We start from the raw sequence: 18163 nt of genomic DNA, 5'->3' as shown, positions 1-18163 counted from the left end.
ACTATAGTTTTCTGCCCTTGCCTCTGCCCCCAAGTTTATGTCCAGATTCTCACATGCAAAATACATTCATTATATCTCAAGAGCCTTTAAAGTCTTAACTCTTTCTAGCATCAAGTCTAAAGTATAAAATCCAAAATGTCATCTGAATATTATCTAAATCAGATATAATTGAGTCTCAAGGAAAGATTCATTCTGAAGTAAATTCCTCTCCAGCTGTGAATGTGGAGCCAAACAAGTTATGTGCTTCCAAAATACAGTGGTAAGACAGGCATAGCAGAGACTATCCAATCCAAAAGGGAGAAATGAGAAAGAATAGAGGAGATCCAGGAAAGTCCAAACCACAAGGCAACTCCATGAGATATTAAGGCTTGAGAATAATATTCACTGGCTCTATGTTCTGTCCTCCAGATCCACTGGGCTGATGGATGACCCTGCACACATGGCTTTGGGTGAAAGCTATCTCTAAATGAGAAAGGTTACCCTTCCTAACCTAGCCCCAAATTTGAAACTGAGGAGGCAACCTTGATGATTTCTGAATTGCTTTGAGGGTCATTGTCTTGAAAAATAGTACCTATTAGCTGAATAGTTTTATGGTTCCATCCTTTCAAACTCAAGAAGTCCAGCAGCCTTCTTTCATTCCATTATGTCTCCTTCCTCTTAAGTTCAAACTAGTAATTTTTCTGCTAGATGGTTAATTAAGTTTATGGCTCATATCTATATTCATCTTTATCAGACGGTCTCTTGGCCAATTCTTAGTGTTCACAATTTTTGCAATATGTGTAGACTGAGAAATTCCTGAATCTTTAAGTTCTGCTTCCTTTATGCTTAACAATTCTGTCTTTAAGTTCATTCTTCTCAAATTTTGCTATCAGCTGTCATGAACAGCAAAAGCTATAGCTTCAATTCATTGCTTAGATATCGCTTTAGCTAAACTCCCAATATTGTCACTTGCAAATTCTACCTACTATTTAACACTATAACATGAACACAATTTAGTCAAGTTTTTTGCCACTTTATAACACAGATTGCCTTTGCGCCATTATCTAATAACACAAGCTTCTTTTCTGTCTGCAACCTCCTCATGACAGCCTTTAGCATTTACATTCTCACTAACATTGTGCCATGGATTACAAACACTCTGGCTAAGACAAAAGCTTTTTCTATAACTGTACCTCTTTTTGTCTATATCCTCAATAGAATCATTTATAAATTTTTATTCATAGCAATCTAGGCTGTTTCTAACATGCACCTAGAAACTCTACCCATTTTCTCTATTCCTTTGTTCAGTTTGCCACGTTGCCAGTTTGCCAATAAAAATAATTATTGAGTTACAGTTTTCACTAATTGGAAAAGTTGATACAGTTCACCCCCATTCACACAATCTGTATTTGCAAATTTGCCTACACACTTAAATCTATTTGTAACCCCAAAGTCAATGTTCATGGTGCTTTCACAGTCAGTTGGAGATATTAGCAAGGCAACCAAGGATTTGAGTCACATAGAACATACGTTTCCAGCTGAAATCAAAGATGATTATACTCTGCCTTCCCATCTCAGCTTTTATACTGCAAACAAGTATCCTATTCATGGTCCATTCAGTGCCATAATTTTGCATTTCTGTATTTTTTGCTAATGATTTTTCTGTTTAAAATGGCCTCCACATGTAGTGGTGATATGCTGTTTAGTGTTCCTAAGCAAAAAGACTTTGATATGCCCCATGGGGAAAATACATGAGTCAAACAAGCTTCATCTGGGCAAGGATTATTATGCCTTTGGCCATGAACTCAATTTTAATTAAGCAACAATACATACTAAATAAAGTATCTGTAGACAGAAACACACATAAAACAAGGTTATGTATTGATCAGTTGACAAATGTTGTAACCAGAGATTTGCAGAAAAGTAACCCTTTATTTTCCCTAGAAGCAATGGTTCAGTATTCACTAATTCAGTGTTTGTGGCAACTTTATAGAACATAATAACTATAACTATCACAAATTACAAGTACCAACTGAATTGAGACTTCCAGTTAAAGATCAACAGGGAGGGGCTGGGGATGTGGCTCAAGCGGTAGCGCGCTCGCCTGGCATGCGTGCAGCCCAGGTTCGATCCTCAGCACCACATACAAACAAAGATGTGTCTGCCAAAAACTAAAAAATAAATATTAAAAATCCCCCCTCTCTCTCTCTCTCAAAAAAAAAATCAACAGGGAGAATGTGGCTTATTAAAATGTGCCAAAGGAATCCTAGACCTGAAGTAGCTGCCAGGTTACAATGGCAAAATTTGAACCCACACTAACCTTAAAGCCCACTACTTTCAGTCACTTTGTTTCTGTCTGATGCTACCTTGTATTTTAAATATTTTATTGTGTTTTATTATTCCTGGAAAAATTCATATTTTCTGTAGAAATTCTGAAAATATAAGTGGAAAAAAAATAAGCAGAACATTACAAATAAAAACTTTTAATCAGAAGGAATATGAGTATCTGGGTTCCTTATTTTGCTTTGACTAACAAGATAACTCTAACAGTATAAAACAAGTTGTATTAAAGGTGAACTGCCATCATCATGCATTTAAGTAAAGTTTTTCTTTTTAAACAAGCAGTAAAATACATCTTGAAAATGGAATTTATCTTTACCTGTAACTAATATATACAGTCATTGTTAATAATCTACTGCAGTGAAACTGACCTGAGAATATCATTAAAAAGGTTGCATGTTGGGCTGGGGATATAGCTCAGTAACAGAGCACTTGCCTGTTTGTTTAGTATGTGTGAGGCCCCAGGTTCATCTCAAAAAAAAAAAAAAAAAAAAAAGTCTTCACACAAGATGGCTTAAAGAAGATGGCTAACTGCATTAGCAACTCTCTGCCTGTTGTATACCTATGTTGTCTTTTTTTCTTTTCTTTTTAATCTGAAGCAACATCCTGAAAAACTTACATTGACCATAGAATAAACTTTGATATGAAATCTCTTAGAGATTTCCAGATTAATTTCCAAAATTTAAGTAACTTTCAAGAGAAAATAAAAACCAAAAATAAAGTAATCCAGTAGTTTTGTGCTAATTAGGTACAGAATTTTGATGCAGAACAATGCATATGTTTGCATGGCTAAGCAGAGCTCATACACTGAGGAGAAGATGCAGGATATCTTCTGGTTGAAAAAAAAAAGTATCATCTGAATTATAACTAGTTTACTTTTTAACTTCATATTTTGCAAGTGAGAGACAAAGGTACTTAACAAGCTATTATACAAACTAATATTCATTAACAGAGAATCAAAAATTTATACAACTTAAACATGATTTCAACTGAAGGTATTAATATATTCTCTCAATTTTACCTAACCATTAATGCTCTTGGGACTTTATTAGCTCCCAAATCCTTCAACAATTCTTTTTCAAAACCTAAAGAGAAGTATAGTCCCTCTAATTGCACAGGTAAGAGAAAACTTTCTTCTATTCTTGCAAGACCTTCTGCCTTACTACATGCAGCAGGTGGCATGTGACTAGCTGTCTTTTGTTTGCATTCCTAATAAACCTTTGACCATATAAGATTTAGTAGACAAAGGTAACCTAATAAATAAGGCAGTTAAGAATGCCGTGAAACACAGAAGAGTTTTCGGAGTGGATCTGGTGGCCTTTATTTTTTACTTTTTGTAATTTGGCAACAATAGCATACTCAGAACTCATAACTCATTTTGATTAAACTGAACCCTCCTTTTTTCGGTTTCTTTCCCCCCCCCCCTGGTACCAGGGATTGAACACAGGGGTGCTTAACCACTGAGCCACATCCCCAGGCCTTCTGAGACAGGGCCTTGCTAAATTGCTGAGGCTGACTTTGAACTTGTGATCTTTCTGCCTCAGCCTCCTCAACTGCTGGGATTACAGGCATGTGCCATCATACCTGGCTCCTTGGCTAGTGTGTTCAACAATGTGACTCACTTCCAGCGAGGCCAGCCCAGTTGGAGAGGCAACAAGGCATATTTACAGTTTCCACCTAAACTCTGGAAGCAGGTAGGAATCAGCTTTCACTTACTGGTAAGTAAGGTAGAGAGAATTAACATTCAAAGTGACTGGTTAAAACAACAAGGGTACTGCTGTGCAACATGAAGAAAAACAACCCTGGTAACATCATACTGAGTCAGAAACAAACAGAGCTGTTCTCTAGTAAATTATATGTTAGCAAAGGGGTTCTCATAAGAACAGACGTGATGATGAAAAACAGCTGAGTCAGATGGGGGTGGGTATTTAAGCAGTAACACAGTAAGACTGGTTCTTATTTTGGTTTTGGTTGTCTTAAGGTGGGCACAATATTGAAAAGCAACAGGATGGGGGGAAAAACTCATGAAAACGCTTTCACTCCCATGGGTCTGCCTTAGGAAAACTATTAGGTTCAATTCCAGCCAAATGATCAAAGAACAACGTAGAGAAAAAGAATTGAGAAGGAGAGCAAAAAACTGGCTAAAGCATTAGGTATGGAAGATAATTCAACTGGAGAGGGAGGAGTTTAAAAAAATCAAATCAAATCACGTAACCATCAATCAGAGAGGAGGCTTTCATTTGCTACTAAAAAATTGAACTAGCAATAAGTATCACAACTATGTATAATATTAATCACAGTAACATTAGTTTCAGTGAAAGAACTAGCTATAACTGTCCAATGGAATAATGATTTTTATGTGCATCTAAAAAACTGAGGGCTAACTAGCAGAGGGGACTGTATGGGCATTGAATAATGGAATGGGTGAAGCTCATAAGGCCAGGTATTAGTAACATCTGCACAGTGGCAGGGGCTAGGGGCAGAGGTGTGCATATGTAGACGCTGTGGAGGTATTTGGGGGCAGGCAATCACTTTTTACTAACTGGCATGGATGGCTTTCAGTTTGTTTTAACAATTGGTACAGCAGTGCCAGTGCACTTTGGCTACATGCCATCCGTGGCCGTTGGCCATGCAGCAGCAAATAGCACCAAGTTCTTATTCCATGCCAGGCACGGCAGAGCACTCCTCACAACACTGAGGTGAGTATTATTACTGTCCTCCTTTTACAGAGGACAGAAAAGACTGAGGAGGTTAAAATGACTTGCCCAAGTTCATTCTGCTTGTAAATGACAATGCTGGGATTCAATCCCAGGCCTGCTTGCCAACGAGACTTGGCAACTTCCAGGTTGCTTCCCAAAACTAGATAGCCAAATGATGCAACATTAAAGGAGAAAATCAAGATAATAAGCTGTAAATAAACTAAGATTATACTCAGCTATTGAGTGCATTTCTTTCTTGATGTTTGAATTTCCAAATACTATATTATGATTATATTGCTTTTATAATGAAAGTTAAGTAGGCAAGGAAAGCCATAACATGAGAAATTTCATAACAGCAAGGATTCTTAAATACTAGAAAGAGTTACTAAAGTTACACATTTTAAAATGCATTTTTCCCTTCCTAAACAGGAGACTTTTCATCTATCTGAAATGATAGAACTACTGTTCTAAATGAATAAACAAAGTCACCTATTATAGACTTTTCTAGAACTAGGATTCCATAATATGTTGTCAATTCTATATCAAACAAATAAAAATATACTATTAGTCCAAAGATTATAGAGAATCCAAGGCTTTCATTCATTAACACTTATTGCCAGCTGACATGTCAGTCATTTGGTAGATGCTGGAGCACCTGGAAGTGGGTCCAGAACCTTGCCTTCACAGAGCTTAGAGTAATTCAAGATGGCAGCTCCTTCTTGGTTGAAAGGTCTGTCTGCCTATTTTAAGCCAATATTACTATGCTGAAGGGAAGAGAGCTCTGGCTCCAGACCCAGGAACAGTAGGCAAGGATCACACTTATTGGGGAGAGGAGGTTGGTTTACTTCAGAGCTTCAACATGGGTTCCCTCCCACGAGAAGACCAATAGTCAAATAAAGAACCCTTAGAAATAAACATGATTCCTGGAAGACACTCTGACCCTGGGGTAGTTTCAGCATCATCTGCTGGGATGTCACGATTTCTTTAGGTCCCTAGGGGAAGGGGTTGGAAGGGAATGAAATTTACATAAATGATTGAGAAGATAATTGGTGATTTGGGGAGTTAACTCTGGTATTTAGTCTTACTGTTGAGGAAAGAACCTATTATTTAACCATTCTGTACCTTGGAGGAGACAATTCTAAGATGTGAACGTTAACAGAACACGTGTTCCCACTGTCATTACTGGTGTGAACTCTAAAGCACTTTGGTAAGTTTGACCTGAGAACCTCCTTCTTATGTAGAAACAGCCACCTGACAATCTCCATTTACTATAGGAACAATCTGATTAGGCCTTAAAATATTCCATAATGTTTAGAAGTTGCAATGAAAATTTTCATTTCAGGAATATAAAAATCATTGTTCATAATAAGTAGATGTATAAAAATCCATACTACCTCCTGCAAATAAGTAAATTAACATTCACACACATTCCTATAGGCCCTTCATCTTCCTTTGTTGTTCTGCCCCTCAGGTGACCTAATCTCTTTGGCATCCTTTTCATATTTCCTTAGGTTGCTAAGTTGACAATAAAAAGTGTGCTGAGTGTGAACAGTCTGGTGAAATATCAAGATGGCAAGAAGACCTAAATCAACATTAGATTCCACAGTGTCCAGAATGGGGAACTTGCACTCCCAATGTATTACTTAGTCAAATGCCCCTAATGTATGTTGGTCATCTCACCTTCGATATAGCTTGGACTGTTCAGAAGTAATAATTACCAGTGGTACATGGAAGGTAGTCAAGACTAGAATAACCTGGAGAGAAACAAAAGCATTTCATCAATGAGAAAGATACCCCAATTATATGCTGATATGTGATGGGATTAAACCACACCTGATAGGCTGCTGAAAGTCCTATTGTGTAGCAGCCTATATTCCAACATGTCCAAGAACCAAGAAGTACCAAGTTGCTAGGACTTACAATGCCTGGAGAAGTCCTACACTCATTTCTTTGGGATGATCCTCCTGGATTACCCTTGAAGCAGTAAGGCAGAGCTACTTAAATACGCATTACCACAAAGGAAGGATTTAACTACTTTGTATTTGTATTCAAATTATCATAAAACATCCTCAGGCAAGAACCATCTTTTTTTTTTTTTTTTTTTTTTTTACATCTAACGTAGGCAAGAATACCATGGGTGCTGTCAGGCAATGGTACTATGTATATATAAGTCTCTTCTGTTCTTCCTATTAGTTCTCCACAAATTCTTTTTATACAAAACTATTTTTCTACAAAAAAAATGCATAAAAAAGAGATTCTGGACAGATTAGTACAGGAGTCTAAAGCGTCTCAAAAAGTGATATAAGAAGAAAACTTGGAGATACCACATATCTTAGTTAAATGGATAAATCATGGAAATTAGGGTCTAACAATTTTTAGAAGAAACTGAGACAAGTTTAAGGAAATTCTACTGGAAGCTTAAAAAATAATTAAGCTTCAACTTGCTTTCCAAAACCAAAATTTTATTTCTTTAGGCTTCTGATATAGCTATCATGTGCCTCCAAGTTATGATACATGCATTACTGGAACAACAGGAGGCATGTGACATGGACCTTCAGCGTACCTTCCTCATGGGAGACCAGCTGCACACTAGGAGGGAGAAAGTCTTGACTGACTGTCCTCCATTCCTCCAGTCCTAGCAGTGCCTCCTTTGTTGGCACAGGGAGAATGGATGGAGTTAAAAAAACATGGCCCACAGGTGCCACAGTCCTTCAATATAACTATGGGAAAGGACACAGGAAAAATGCAGTTTGGAGGGAAAATGCCACCGTATGTAACGTTCCCTTTTCTCTTTCTACACAGGGGCTTCCTCTCTTAGCACACAGCATTGTCTTTCCCCTTTCTTCTTCTTGCATCTTGATGGTAAGGAGCCACCAAAATCTACCTTCCTACTATGGAAGAAGGTAGTCTTAAGATGGTTCCAGTTCTAAAGCAAAACCAAAACAACTACAGCTTTCTGAAAGTCTGTCCTGTGAACATCCGCTCTGAGCCTGTGCTCTGCACTTTCAGAAAGTAATGATACTTAGCACTTAAGCCCCACAAGTCTATATCTTTTTGCCGGACTGAAATAGAATCAAAATGTTACTTACCCCACTGCTATCTCCAACCCAGGACAAGGATACCGAGCCCCTGAGATCATCAAACACATGCTATAAGGGGAAAAAGAAATGAAATTCCTTTAGAAATGTCATCCTCTTCCCTTCAATTTTTGACTTCCTTAAATAATTCAGAACTTTACCACTGTTCAGAGTAATTAAGTTCATAATTATAAGGAGGCATGGATTTCCAGAACAAAATTTGGGAGAGATGGGATTTAATTATTTAACCTGAATCACAAATAGCTTGGAAATTTAAATTCTCTCTCACACAAAGTAAGCCAAGCAGATGAGTTTTCTTCACTGCACCAGATGGGGAGATGGGATAATCTAATTGCTTTTTCCACCAGAACTAAATATAAAGATATGGTAAAGTATTCTTAGGATGCTTTAAAACAAGAGATAGAGCCCACATTGACAGACATAATTATAACCCAATCAACATAATTTAAATTTTTCTAGGCCATCTTCACAGTATAACGGAATAGTTAGTAGCTGCATTCCTTTTGCTTCCAGTCTAACACCAAAATAACAAGAGGTAAAAGCAAATGGCCTTGTCTTGTTTTTAGTCAATAGTAATATTAATAAAATAATATAATAATAAACCTTACTAGAGCTGTGGTAGGAGACAGGAGGCAAAAAAGAGATAGTGTATTGTCCAAAATATGGTGCATTCATTAAAATACTTGTAACCATCATTGAGGTGCTTTTGAGTTTTCCCCCAATGTATAAAATTATATATATAATTTACAGAAAACAGACAATTATAAGGAGGTATAACAAATGAAGCATTGTTCATAATCCTACCACATAGAGATATTTCAGGTTAACATAGTATGTATGGTCTTCTAGTCTATATCCTTTAACTTATAAAAAATAAAATTCCAATGAGATAGTAGCTTCACTTGATAAAAATGTCCACCATACAGAAATTATATACTATATATAGTATAGTGTATATATCAAAAAGTGAAGGCCCCTTTCCAAGCCCTGTTCCTATTAATAATTTAGTATACATTTCTATTAAATGTTGGCGATTATGCTTTTTTATTAAGACTTATGTCTCAGGATCTTAAATATGTCCTGCCTTCCCAAATATGAGAAGCTCATTAAAAGCACAGCATGTAACTTTATAATTTCTTGGTACTCTCTATGCCTGTCATAGGGATACTCTGCACACTCAATAAGCTTTTGTTGAAAATGATTATACTATATCCTTCCCAAACCACAAACTCAATCTCAAAATAGAACATGTCTATAAATGGTGGGATACCAGCTACCTGATCACCCAAACTACCAATCCCAACAAAGAAGTGTGAAAAGACAGAACTCAAAACATGAACTGTTTTGCTTATCTTCTGATTTTCTCTTGTGGTCCTCCTCAGTTCACCTAAGCTATTCCCCTCCAAGTAGGAAGTGCCTTTGAGGTCAAAAGACCCTCTTACACAATTTTTGCAAGTAGCACTACGAGTGCCTCTCATGGGGTTTGCTGAATAAATACTGGTTAACTCTCAAATGCTCAGGCAGAGCTTCTCATAGTCTCTGTAGGATAGAAGGGCTATTCATACATGTAGGCTCACCAAGCATCTAAGAAGTAGGGTTGCTAGAGACTCTTGGAACCAAAGCTTACACACTGACACAGCAGTGTGTTTTGTAAGATATTTTACACAAAGCAAGACCGCATGTTCTCTTGAGCAAGGAGACAGTGTCTGAAATTACATCAATGAGTTTCTTGGGGAAAAGCAGAAAATATCCAGAGCTACCACAAGCTCCAGACAGACCACATGTTCTAGCAGTTATGTAAATATGGGTTATTTTTCCACAGAAGGTTCTGGTCGTAAAACTAGCTAGGATGAATAAAAAATTCCATCATCCATGGTTCTTGAGCTCTTGGTTGTCTTGACCAGTCTACAATATAATCTGTCTTGATTCAATGAAGGCCTGCACCTCTTACTTTTCAAGTAATGCTCCTCAGACCTGACCTCAGTGCACACTTGCATTACCCAAATTTTCCAACTGATCAGTCACACAACAAGCATTACTGGATGTCACTAGCAATCATCTGCCTCACCTTAACAACTGAGATGATAATTGATCTCATTCATCACCCAAAGAGTCCCTCTAGATATGTAGAACAGACTTATTAACTGCAATTGTGGTTTTCTGCTACCCTTAACCTTCTGTACCATTCCTTCCCATTAACCAATTAACATTTGCTTTTGAAAATGTACAAACTCATTTTTAAAAGATTTATCTACCTAGAGTAAATGTAACTGGCTTGTTATATTTCAATCTTTAACACACTTATACTTCTGAAAGTAAAAGAGAAAATGAAATCAGAACAGTATGACCAAAGCTCAAATGGAAAAAAGGTTATGTGGGAAGAAGACATATCCACAAGAGTTGGGGGATCAAGAGTACAGAGTCAATCCTCCCTATTGGATAGGAGAAGGAACAGGTATCCAGGAAAGGGTGGGCAACATTCTCATGGTTAGGAGACAGAATTCACAAGCGTCAGCAAAAGTCCATCCGTTCTGATCCCGAATTGTTTATCATCTTTAACACAATGTGCATTTGTCTCTCTACATTCCAGCATCATTTTATATCTTTCAAAAACTTTATTTTAATTATAGCAACAAGAACCCTATCTGACCCTCACTAGACCTGAAGCTCATCTGGTTCAGGGATTGAGCCTATACATTTTTGCAATAACATACAGCATCATGTACCACAGGCACTCAACAAATATTGAATCCATTTTTAAAAAGAACTATTTGGGAAGTCCTGAAAAGGAAGATGAAGTGAAAAACTATAACCAGACCCATTTAATTTCCTCATAACAGAAATGAGTATGAAATTTAAATGCTCTGTTTTGGGAGAAATTTTGCTTCTGGCCAAGATGGAGCAGCAGGGATCAAATTTACCCTCCTACATGAAACAAGGAGAACACAGAGAACAGAAGCCAGGTGCAATGGTGCATATCTTTAATCCCAGCTATGTGGGAGGCTGAGGTAGGAAGACTGTGAGTTCAAGGCCAATCTTAGCAACTTATACCTGTTGCAAAATTTTAAAAATGATAAAAGGGTTGGAGATAAATCTCCATGTAAGAGTGTCCCTGGGTTCAATCCCCAGCAACCCCCTCTACACACATAAAAGAAAAAGAAAAAAAAATTACATGAAACAAGTTCTCAAGATACTGAACAACAAGCAATGAAGACAATGATCCCTGGAAGATAGGAGACAATATAAGAGGATCCCAGAACTGCCCCAGCTTACTATTTGCTGAGAATTTCTAGGCCACAGTGCAGGGAAGAGACATCTAGGCAGAGCGCAGAAGTCTCCCTATATTGGTGAAATAAAACTAGCGTAGGGAAGCCAAAGAGGTCAGAGTTCACAGAATAGAAGACTAGAGAAGAGAAATGCACAGAAAGAGAACCCTGCACAATCACAGAGGGGGTGCTATGAGTTGAATGTGTTCTCCAAGAATATATGTGTTGGAAACTTAATCTCCCAATTCATATGACATTTGGAGACAGGGCCTTTGGTAGGTACGGAACCTAGATTAGACCCTGAAGATGGAACCCCATGATGACATTAGTAGTTTTAGAAGAAGAAGAAGAGGGACCCCAGCTCACACACTTGCTCTGTCTTGCCATGTGATGCCCTCTGCCACCTTATGATGCAGCAAGAAGGCCCTCACCAGATGCCAGTGCCATGCTCTTGGGCTTCCCAGACGACAACTGTGAGCTAAATAAACATCTATCTCTAGTCTTTATAATTACCCAGCACATGGTGTTCACTTTTAGCGACAGAAAACTGGGACAGGGGGACTCCCCAATCATCTAAAAAAGGATCCTGCTGAGTACTGTAAGCACATACATGTGAGGAAACTACCTGAGGCCTGGGAAAGAATCACCTTGACGGGATTAGAGAGAAAAGTATCTGGACCTAACAAAGGACCACAATGATTCCTGTTCCCAACAAGCACAGTCAGAAAAACCTCATATTTCAAGGGAATTGAGTAGAGTACTCAGAAATGTTTGCCCTAGAAGTAAAGAAAAATTAATTCTAGACTAAATGCTGTTCTTGTCCTGCTTTAAAAAGTTTAAAAGCAAAACCAAAAAGAAACTGCTTCCAAGTAACATAACTGTGTTCCAGAACAAAGTTCAAAAATATTTATAAGAATACTAAAATATCTAGCACTCAACAAGATAAAATTCACAATGTCCAACATTAAATAAAAAAAAAAAATCAGGGCTGGGGTTGTGGCTTAGCAGTAGAGCGCTTGCCTAGCACGTGCGGGGCCCTGCGTTTGATCCTCAGCACCACATATAAACAAAATAAAGGTACTTTGTCCAACTAAAAAATAAATATTAAAAAAAATCACTCAGTATGCAAGAAACAATAAAACAGGACTCACAATACAGAGAAAAATCTATCAGAAATAACACAAATAATAGAACTAGTAGACAAGAACTTCAAAACAATTATAACTGTACTCCATATGTTAAAAATTTAAATAGATTGAGCTTGTTAAATAAAGACATGAAAGTGGACCCACATTGGACTTGCAGAAATGAGAATTACAGTGTCTGAAATGAAAAATACAACGGAATAGGATCAGCAGGAGATCAGACACTAAGGATGGATTAGGAATTTGAAGAATACCAATGAAAACTATTCAAAGTGAAACTGAAAAAATAACAGAGTATCATTGAGCTGTATAAAAACTTCAAACTAATGCACACATGCACACACAATTGTAGGAGACTGGGGAATCAGGGACCAAAAAAAATGAAGAAATAGTAGCCAAAATTTTCCCAAATTTGATGAAAAATATAAAGCCAGAGATCCAAGAAGCTCACAAACCCCAAGCTCCAGCAACATGATAAACAAGGCTCATCATATTTTAAAATGTGTGAAACTAGCCATAGAGAAAAAAAACCCAAACCTCTGGAAGATGTTCACATACAGGGGAGCTAAGGGGCAGTGGACTATTCCTCAGAAACAATGCAAGTCAGCAGAGAATGCAGAGCCGAGCCTGGTGTTAAGCACCTATCTTCCCAGCTACTCAAGAGACCAAGACAGGAGGATTGATAGAGCAATCCTCCAGTGAAATCTTTAGAAAATGCAGGTTTCAAAAAAGAAAAGTTCTGGGGCTGGGACTGTGGCTCAGCGGTAGAACACTGGCCTAGAACGTGCAAGGCCCTGGGTTCGATCCTCAGCAACACATAAAAACAAATAAAATAAAGGTATTGTGTCCAACTATAACTAAAAACTAAATATTAAAAAAAGTTCTGTTCTTTTGAATTTGTCCATTATTCCTCAGAATTGCATGTTGGAGGTTTCTTTTTGAAGCCACAATGGAGGGCCTACCCAATGCAAAAGATCTGAAGGACAGCTCAAGTCCAATCTTTCTGTAAAAACAAACTTTCTAGTCCCTAACTATGACAGCTCAAAGTGATCCCCTCTTCCTAGGTTATTATTCTCCAGCATTTTCCCCCCCCGGAGCTGGGATTGAATCCAGGCCCTTGCACATGCTAGGCAAGTGTTCACCACTGAGCTACCTTCTCAGCCCTATGCTATGAATTCTTAATGGCACACACATAATGTGGTATAGTCATCAGGTCTAGCACAAGGTCTTAAACATTTTTAAGTGCTCCACAAACATCTCCATAAAAGTCTACAGTACTCACAAATCCCTGCTATCAACATTATTGATCTGTATATAATCTTCCTTTTACCATAGTTACCATGGTGTCAGTAAACAATGGCTGAATAGGGTTTATTTCTTTGCCCTTGGAGCCAGTCAAAACACTGTTAAATGCTAGTATGTGTTCTTGGGTGTTCACCCATACAGTGATGACTTAATTCCTCTCCTTCCCACCATAGTTACCATCAACTCTATATAGTTAAAAACTGGCAAAGATTCCTTAAACACAAAGGTGTCTAGAGGCCTTGGCCAGGAATAGACTACACAGAAGAGAAATTCAAATATTTGAGCATGAAGAAATAAGGTCTGTATACTGAGACTCAAGCAGAGCTTACAGAGGTGGGAGCAGATGGTGGCAGAAGGTAGTTGTTCAGGTAGAACAGGAACATATATGCAAGTATTTTAGAAAATTTCAAAGGGTAATACAAATAAAATTTTATTAATATTTCCAATTATCAAAGTGTTAAGTATATAGTAGATTCTATTGAGCAGTTGTTAAAATAAATAAAAATTTCAAGAGCAGGATAAACAAAGTTGAGGTTGAAATAGAAGGAAAATAAAAAATAGAAAAAAGGAAACATGTTTGGCACTATTTCTGCTTCAAAGACCCAAAGAAAGCTGAGATGAGGCCACAGGATCACTTACTCAAGACAGGGCCAGTTTACAACAGTACACTAAGCTGAACACAATCAACCTGCTGGTTCAATTGTTCTAATCAAGGCAAAGTAAGAAGAACAAAAGAAATATGAACAGAGTATACACTTTGTGGTTAGAAAAAATTCAAATGCAGAATAATCTCTCCAGGAGGGGAAAACTCAAAACCTCTTACACAATATTACCAATGACTTTTCATAGTATTAAAATACTGTTCCAGATAAAACCGTATAGGAGTAGGGGAGTTCAGCAAGCAGAAGTAGAGTGAATGTCTGTATCTCAAACACTGTTATTAAAAATATGTTAAAAAGACAACTGAGGGGCTGGGGTTGTGACTCAGTGGTAGAGTGCTCACCTGGCACACTGAGGCGCTGGGCTTGATCCTCCTCAACACCACTTAAAAACAAATAAATAAAGTAAAGGCATTGTGTCCTTCTACCCCCACCCCCCAAAAAACAATTAGAGGAAAAAAAAAGATAACTGAAATGGGGAGTGTAAGAAGAGTTGAGAACATATCTCTCTGGTCAGTCAACCACATGTATTATCTAAAGCCAAGTCAAAATTAAAGGAAACTAGGTAAATGTTCTGTTTCTCGGGTTAACAGTCCAAAAACCAGTATCCAGAGAGGCCAAAGAGCAAATATGGTAATTCAGATTACTTAACCATAATTTAGAGTAGGAAGCTCAGAAACCAAAAAGTTTAAGACCATCTAGGTAAAATATCAGCTTGATTCTTTCTGGAGCACATGAGCATGAAACTATTGCAGCTTCTAGAAAGATTTATTAATCTCCTGACACAGTTACTGGCATGGAAATAGACAAGACAGATCAATGGAACAAATCAGAGTCCAGGAAAGAGCAAGATTTCTTTTAGCATACAACAAGGCTAGCACTTACAGATAGTGGTGAGGGAGTGTTGGAAAAACTGGTTATTTGCAGAGGAAAAAAGCCAAATTCCTAACTTCTTTCTTAACCCCATTCTCAAATACATTCCAGATAGAGCAAAGATTTAAATGTTATGTTACATTATAAAAATACTAGTTCTATAAGTGAATATTTTAATAATCTTAGAACAAGAAGACCTTTACAAAAAAAATGATTTTAAAAAACCAGAACCCATAATATAAGAATATAAGGATTTTCTTTGATTATTATAAAAAATTAAATAGCAACATACCAGAGAGGGGCAAAAAACTTAAAAAATTATTTGCCACACAGCAAAGGGTTAATACTTAAAGAGTTTTCAAATCAATAATTAAAGAGACAGGTCTTTGAAAATAGACAAAGGCATAAGCAAGCAACTTATAAAAGGATACAAAAATGGACAATAAAATATGAAAAGCCACAGGATCTCATTCGTAATCAAAGAAATATAATGTGATGACATTTTCACCTTTCAGACTGACAAAGATTTTAAAAATTGATAAAATGTGTCTGGTGAGGATGTGAGACCAGAGCACCTTCTGGCATGGTGGGTGGGAGTAGCTAAACTGACAAAGGTTTTCTGGAAAGCTATTTGGTGTCACAAACTAGGACCAAGACGTTCATGCCATGTGACTCAGTAATCCCACCCTTGGGAATTTATCCTAAGGGGATAATAACACACCTTTAAAAAGATGTCATGTATGATGTTTAGCAGCTAACAGTTACTGAGCATCTTTCCGTATCATCTTCTGTACCAGTGACCTGACACACTATCACTTATCCACCTAACAACCCATGAGATTTTACTAGATCCATATATTATAGGGGAAGAATGTAAGATTTGTCAAACGTTATGTCATAAACCAGTATACAAGGTGCTACTGAAAATATTCCAGGTGTTTACTAACATGGAAAGACTCATAACATGGAGCAAAAATCAGGTTCTAGGATAGCATGTAAAATCATGTGAATCTCTATGATTAAAAAGGTATTTGGAGGGCTGGGGATGTGGCTCAAGCAGTAGTGCGCTCGCCTGGCATGCGTGCGGCCCGGGTTTGATCCTCAGCACCACATACAAACAAAGATGTTGTGTCTGCTGAAAACTAAAAAATAAATATTAAAAAAAATTCTCTCTCTCCTCTCTCTCTCTCTCTTTAAAAAAAAAAAACCAAAAAAAGGTATTTGGAGGGATACTTGTCAAAATATTAACAACAGCTATCTCTAATGAGAATTTATGGAGATGCATTCTTCTTTACAGTTTTCCAGACAGTGCACGAAATACTCTCAGCCCACCTCCTCCAATTAGCAGAAATCTTTTGAACCACATCCCTAGACCTTTTTATTTTTTATTTTGAGATGGTATCTAAGTTGCTTAGGGCCTCACTAAGTTGCTGAGGCTGGCTTGGAACTTGTGATCCTCCTGCCTCAGCCTCCTAAGCCATTGAGATTATAGGCATGCACCATCATGCCCAGCTAGCAGGAATCATTTTTAAAACAAAACTGTAAGAAAGATAATTTTAATTAAAAACATATTGAAAAGTTTACATGAAAGGGTGAGAGAAAAAAAAGACCAAGTTAGTTTCTTCTTCTTTATATTAGAAAACAGAAGGTTATAGGATAAGTCAGAGAGCCCCTGCCATGCTGGGCCATAGGAACAAAAGTTTTCTTGATTTGAGGGCGACTCCTCAATGCCACATCCCAACTTCATCATCCTCTGTTTCACCTTTTCAGAGTAACTTTCAGAGCCTTTTGTTTATCACTTGTTGAAAGGTGATTTCCAGGGTCTCAATAGCTCCCCCAATAGGAGAATTCTGGGTTGACATTTGCAGTCACCATCTGACTGTTAAACAGGTTTTTAGGAACTCATCTTAGAAAGGAGGGGATAGTTTGTATTTCCCTCTCTGAAGTAAATCCACCTGGAGAGAGAATGATGCAGGATTCACGCACCCACTTATTGCATGCCATCATAATGCAGGACAACCACACACTTTAGACTCTGAATTAACACAATGTCCAGTTCAGCCATCAGGTAGATGGATAACCCCTAGTTCTGTCCAGAAATAAAGAAAAGCCACAAAGCACAACATTCTTCACAAAAATAACTTTGTCTTCACCCCTAATTAAACTAGATGCTTAATTAAATTACTGTTACTATAAGCTTAGAGAACTGTGAGTTGGACCCAAGAGCCAATGTAGTTGGGAAAAAACTCAGTCATGAGAGACCTGTGTCTATCTTCAGTTACACACTTGATCAACAGTAAAATACTGAAAGAACTTACAATGGCACAATGGAACATCAGTTTTCCCATGGCAGGTCGCAAGTTAAAAGCCACTTGCAGAAAACCCCACTATCTCACCCTCAGGAGCAGCCTCTCTGAACCCACAAGGCTGAACCCACAAGGTCCTTTATCTCCTTATATCCAATGGCACAGTGTTTCACAGAACCTATCACACCCTTCTGTGTACTTTAAATCATCTTCATATTACACCAAATACAATGTAAGCACTGTGTATGTAGTTATTACACTGTGTTGCTTAGGTTATAATGACAAGAAAAAAGTCCATGCCTGCTAGGCATAGATGTAATTTTTTTTTTCCTGAGTACTTGCAATTCAAAATTGGTTGACTCTATAAATGTAACCCACAGATAATGGATGCTCTGAGCACATGGAGATTATACTATTATAAACAGTCTTCTTTTATGCAGAAGTCTAAACATTAAGGCTGTACATGCTAGACATTTAATTGATTAAAGAGCCT

At 37.5% G+C, this 18163-nt stretch overlaps 1 protein-coding gene across 2 annotated transcripts in view; it reads right to left on the bottom strand.

Annotated features, from left to right (window-relative positions):
- SORT1 (sortilin 1) overlaps nucleotides 1–18163 on the bottom strand; it is a 69825-nt gene that overhangs the window by 36078 nt on the left and 15584 nt on the right. For both annotated transcript variants that reach the window (XM_081306135.1, XM_081306134.1), the window contains exons 2-3: nucleotides 8108–8167; nucleotides 6699–6772 (exon numbers count right to left, since the gene is read on the bottom strand). In XM_081306135.1, coding sequence (XP_081162261.1) covers nucleotides 6699–6772; nucleotides 8108–8167 — 134 coding nt within the window. The remainder of the gene's footprint in view (nucleotides 1–6698; nucleotides 6773–8107; nucleotides 8168–18163) is intronic.

Source organism: Spermophilus citellus (genome assembly GCF_964194105.1).
Source record: "Spermophilus citellus genome assembly, chromosome: 9".
Taxonomy (NCBI): Eukaryota; Metazoa; Chordata; class Mammalia; order Rodentia; family Sciuridae; genus Spermophilus; species Spermophilus citellus.
Note: the sequence above shows the minus strand (reverse complement) of the source record. Positions and strands in the feature narration are given on the sequence as shown.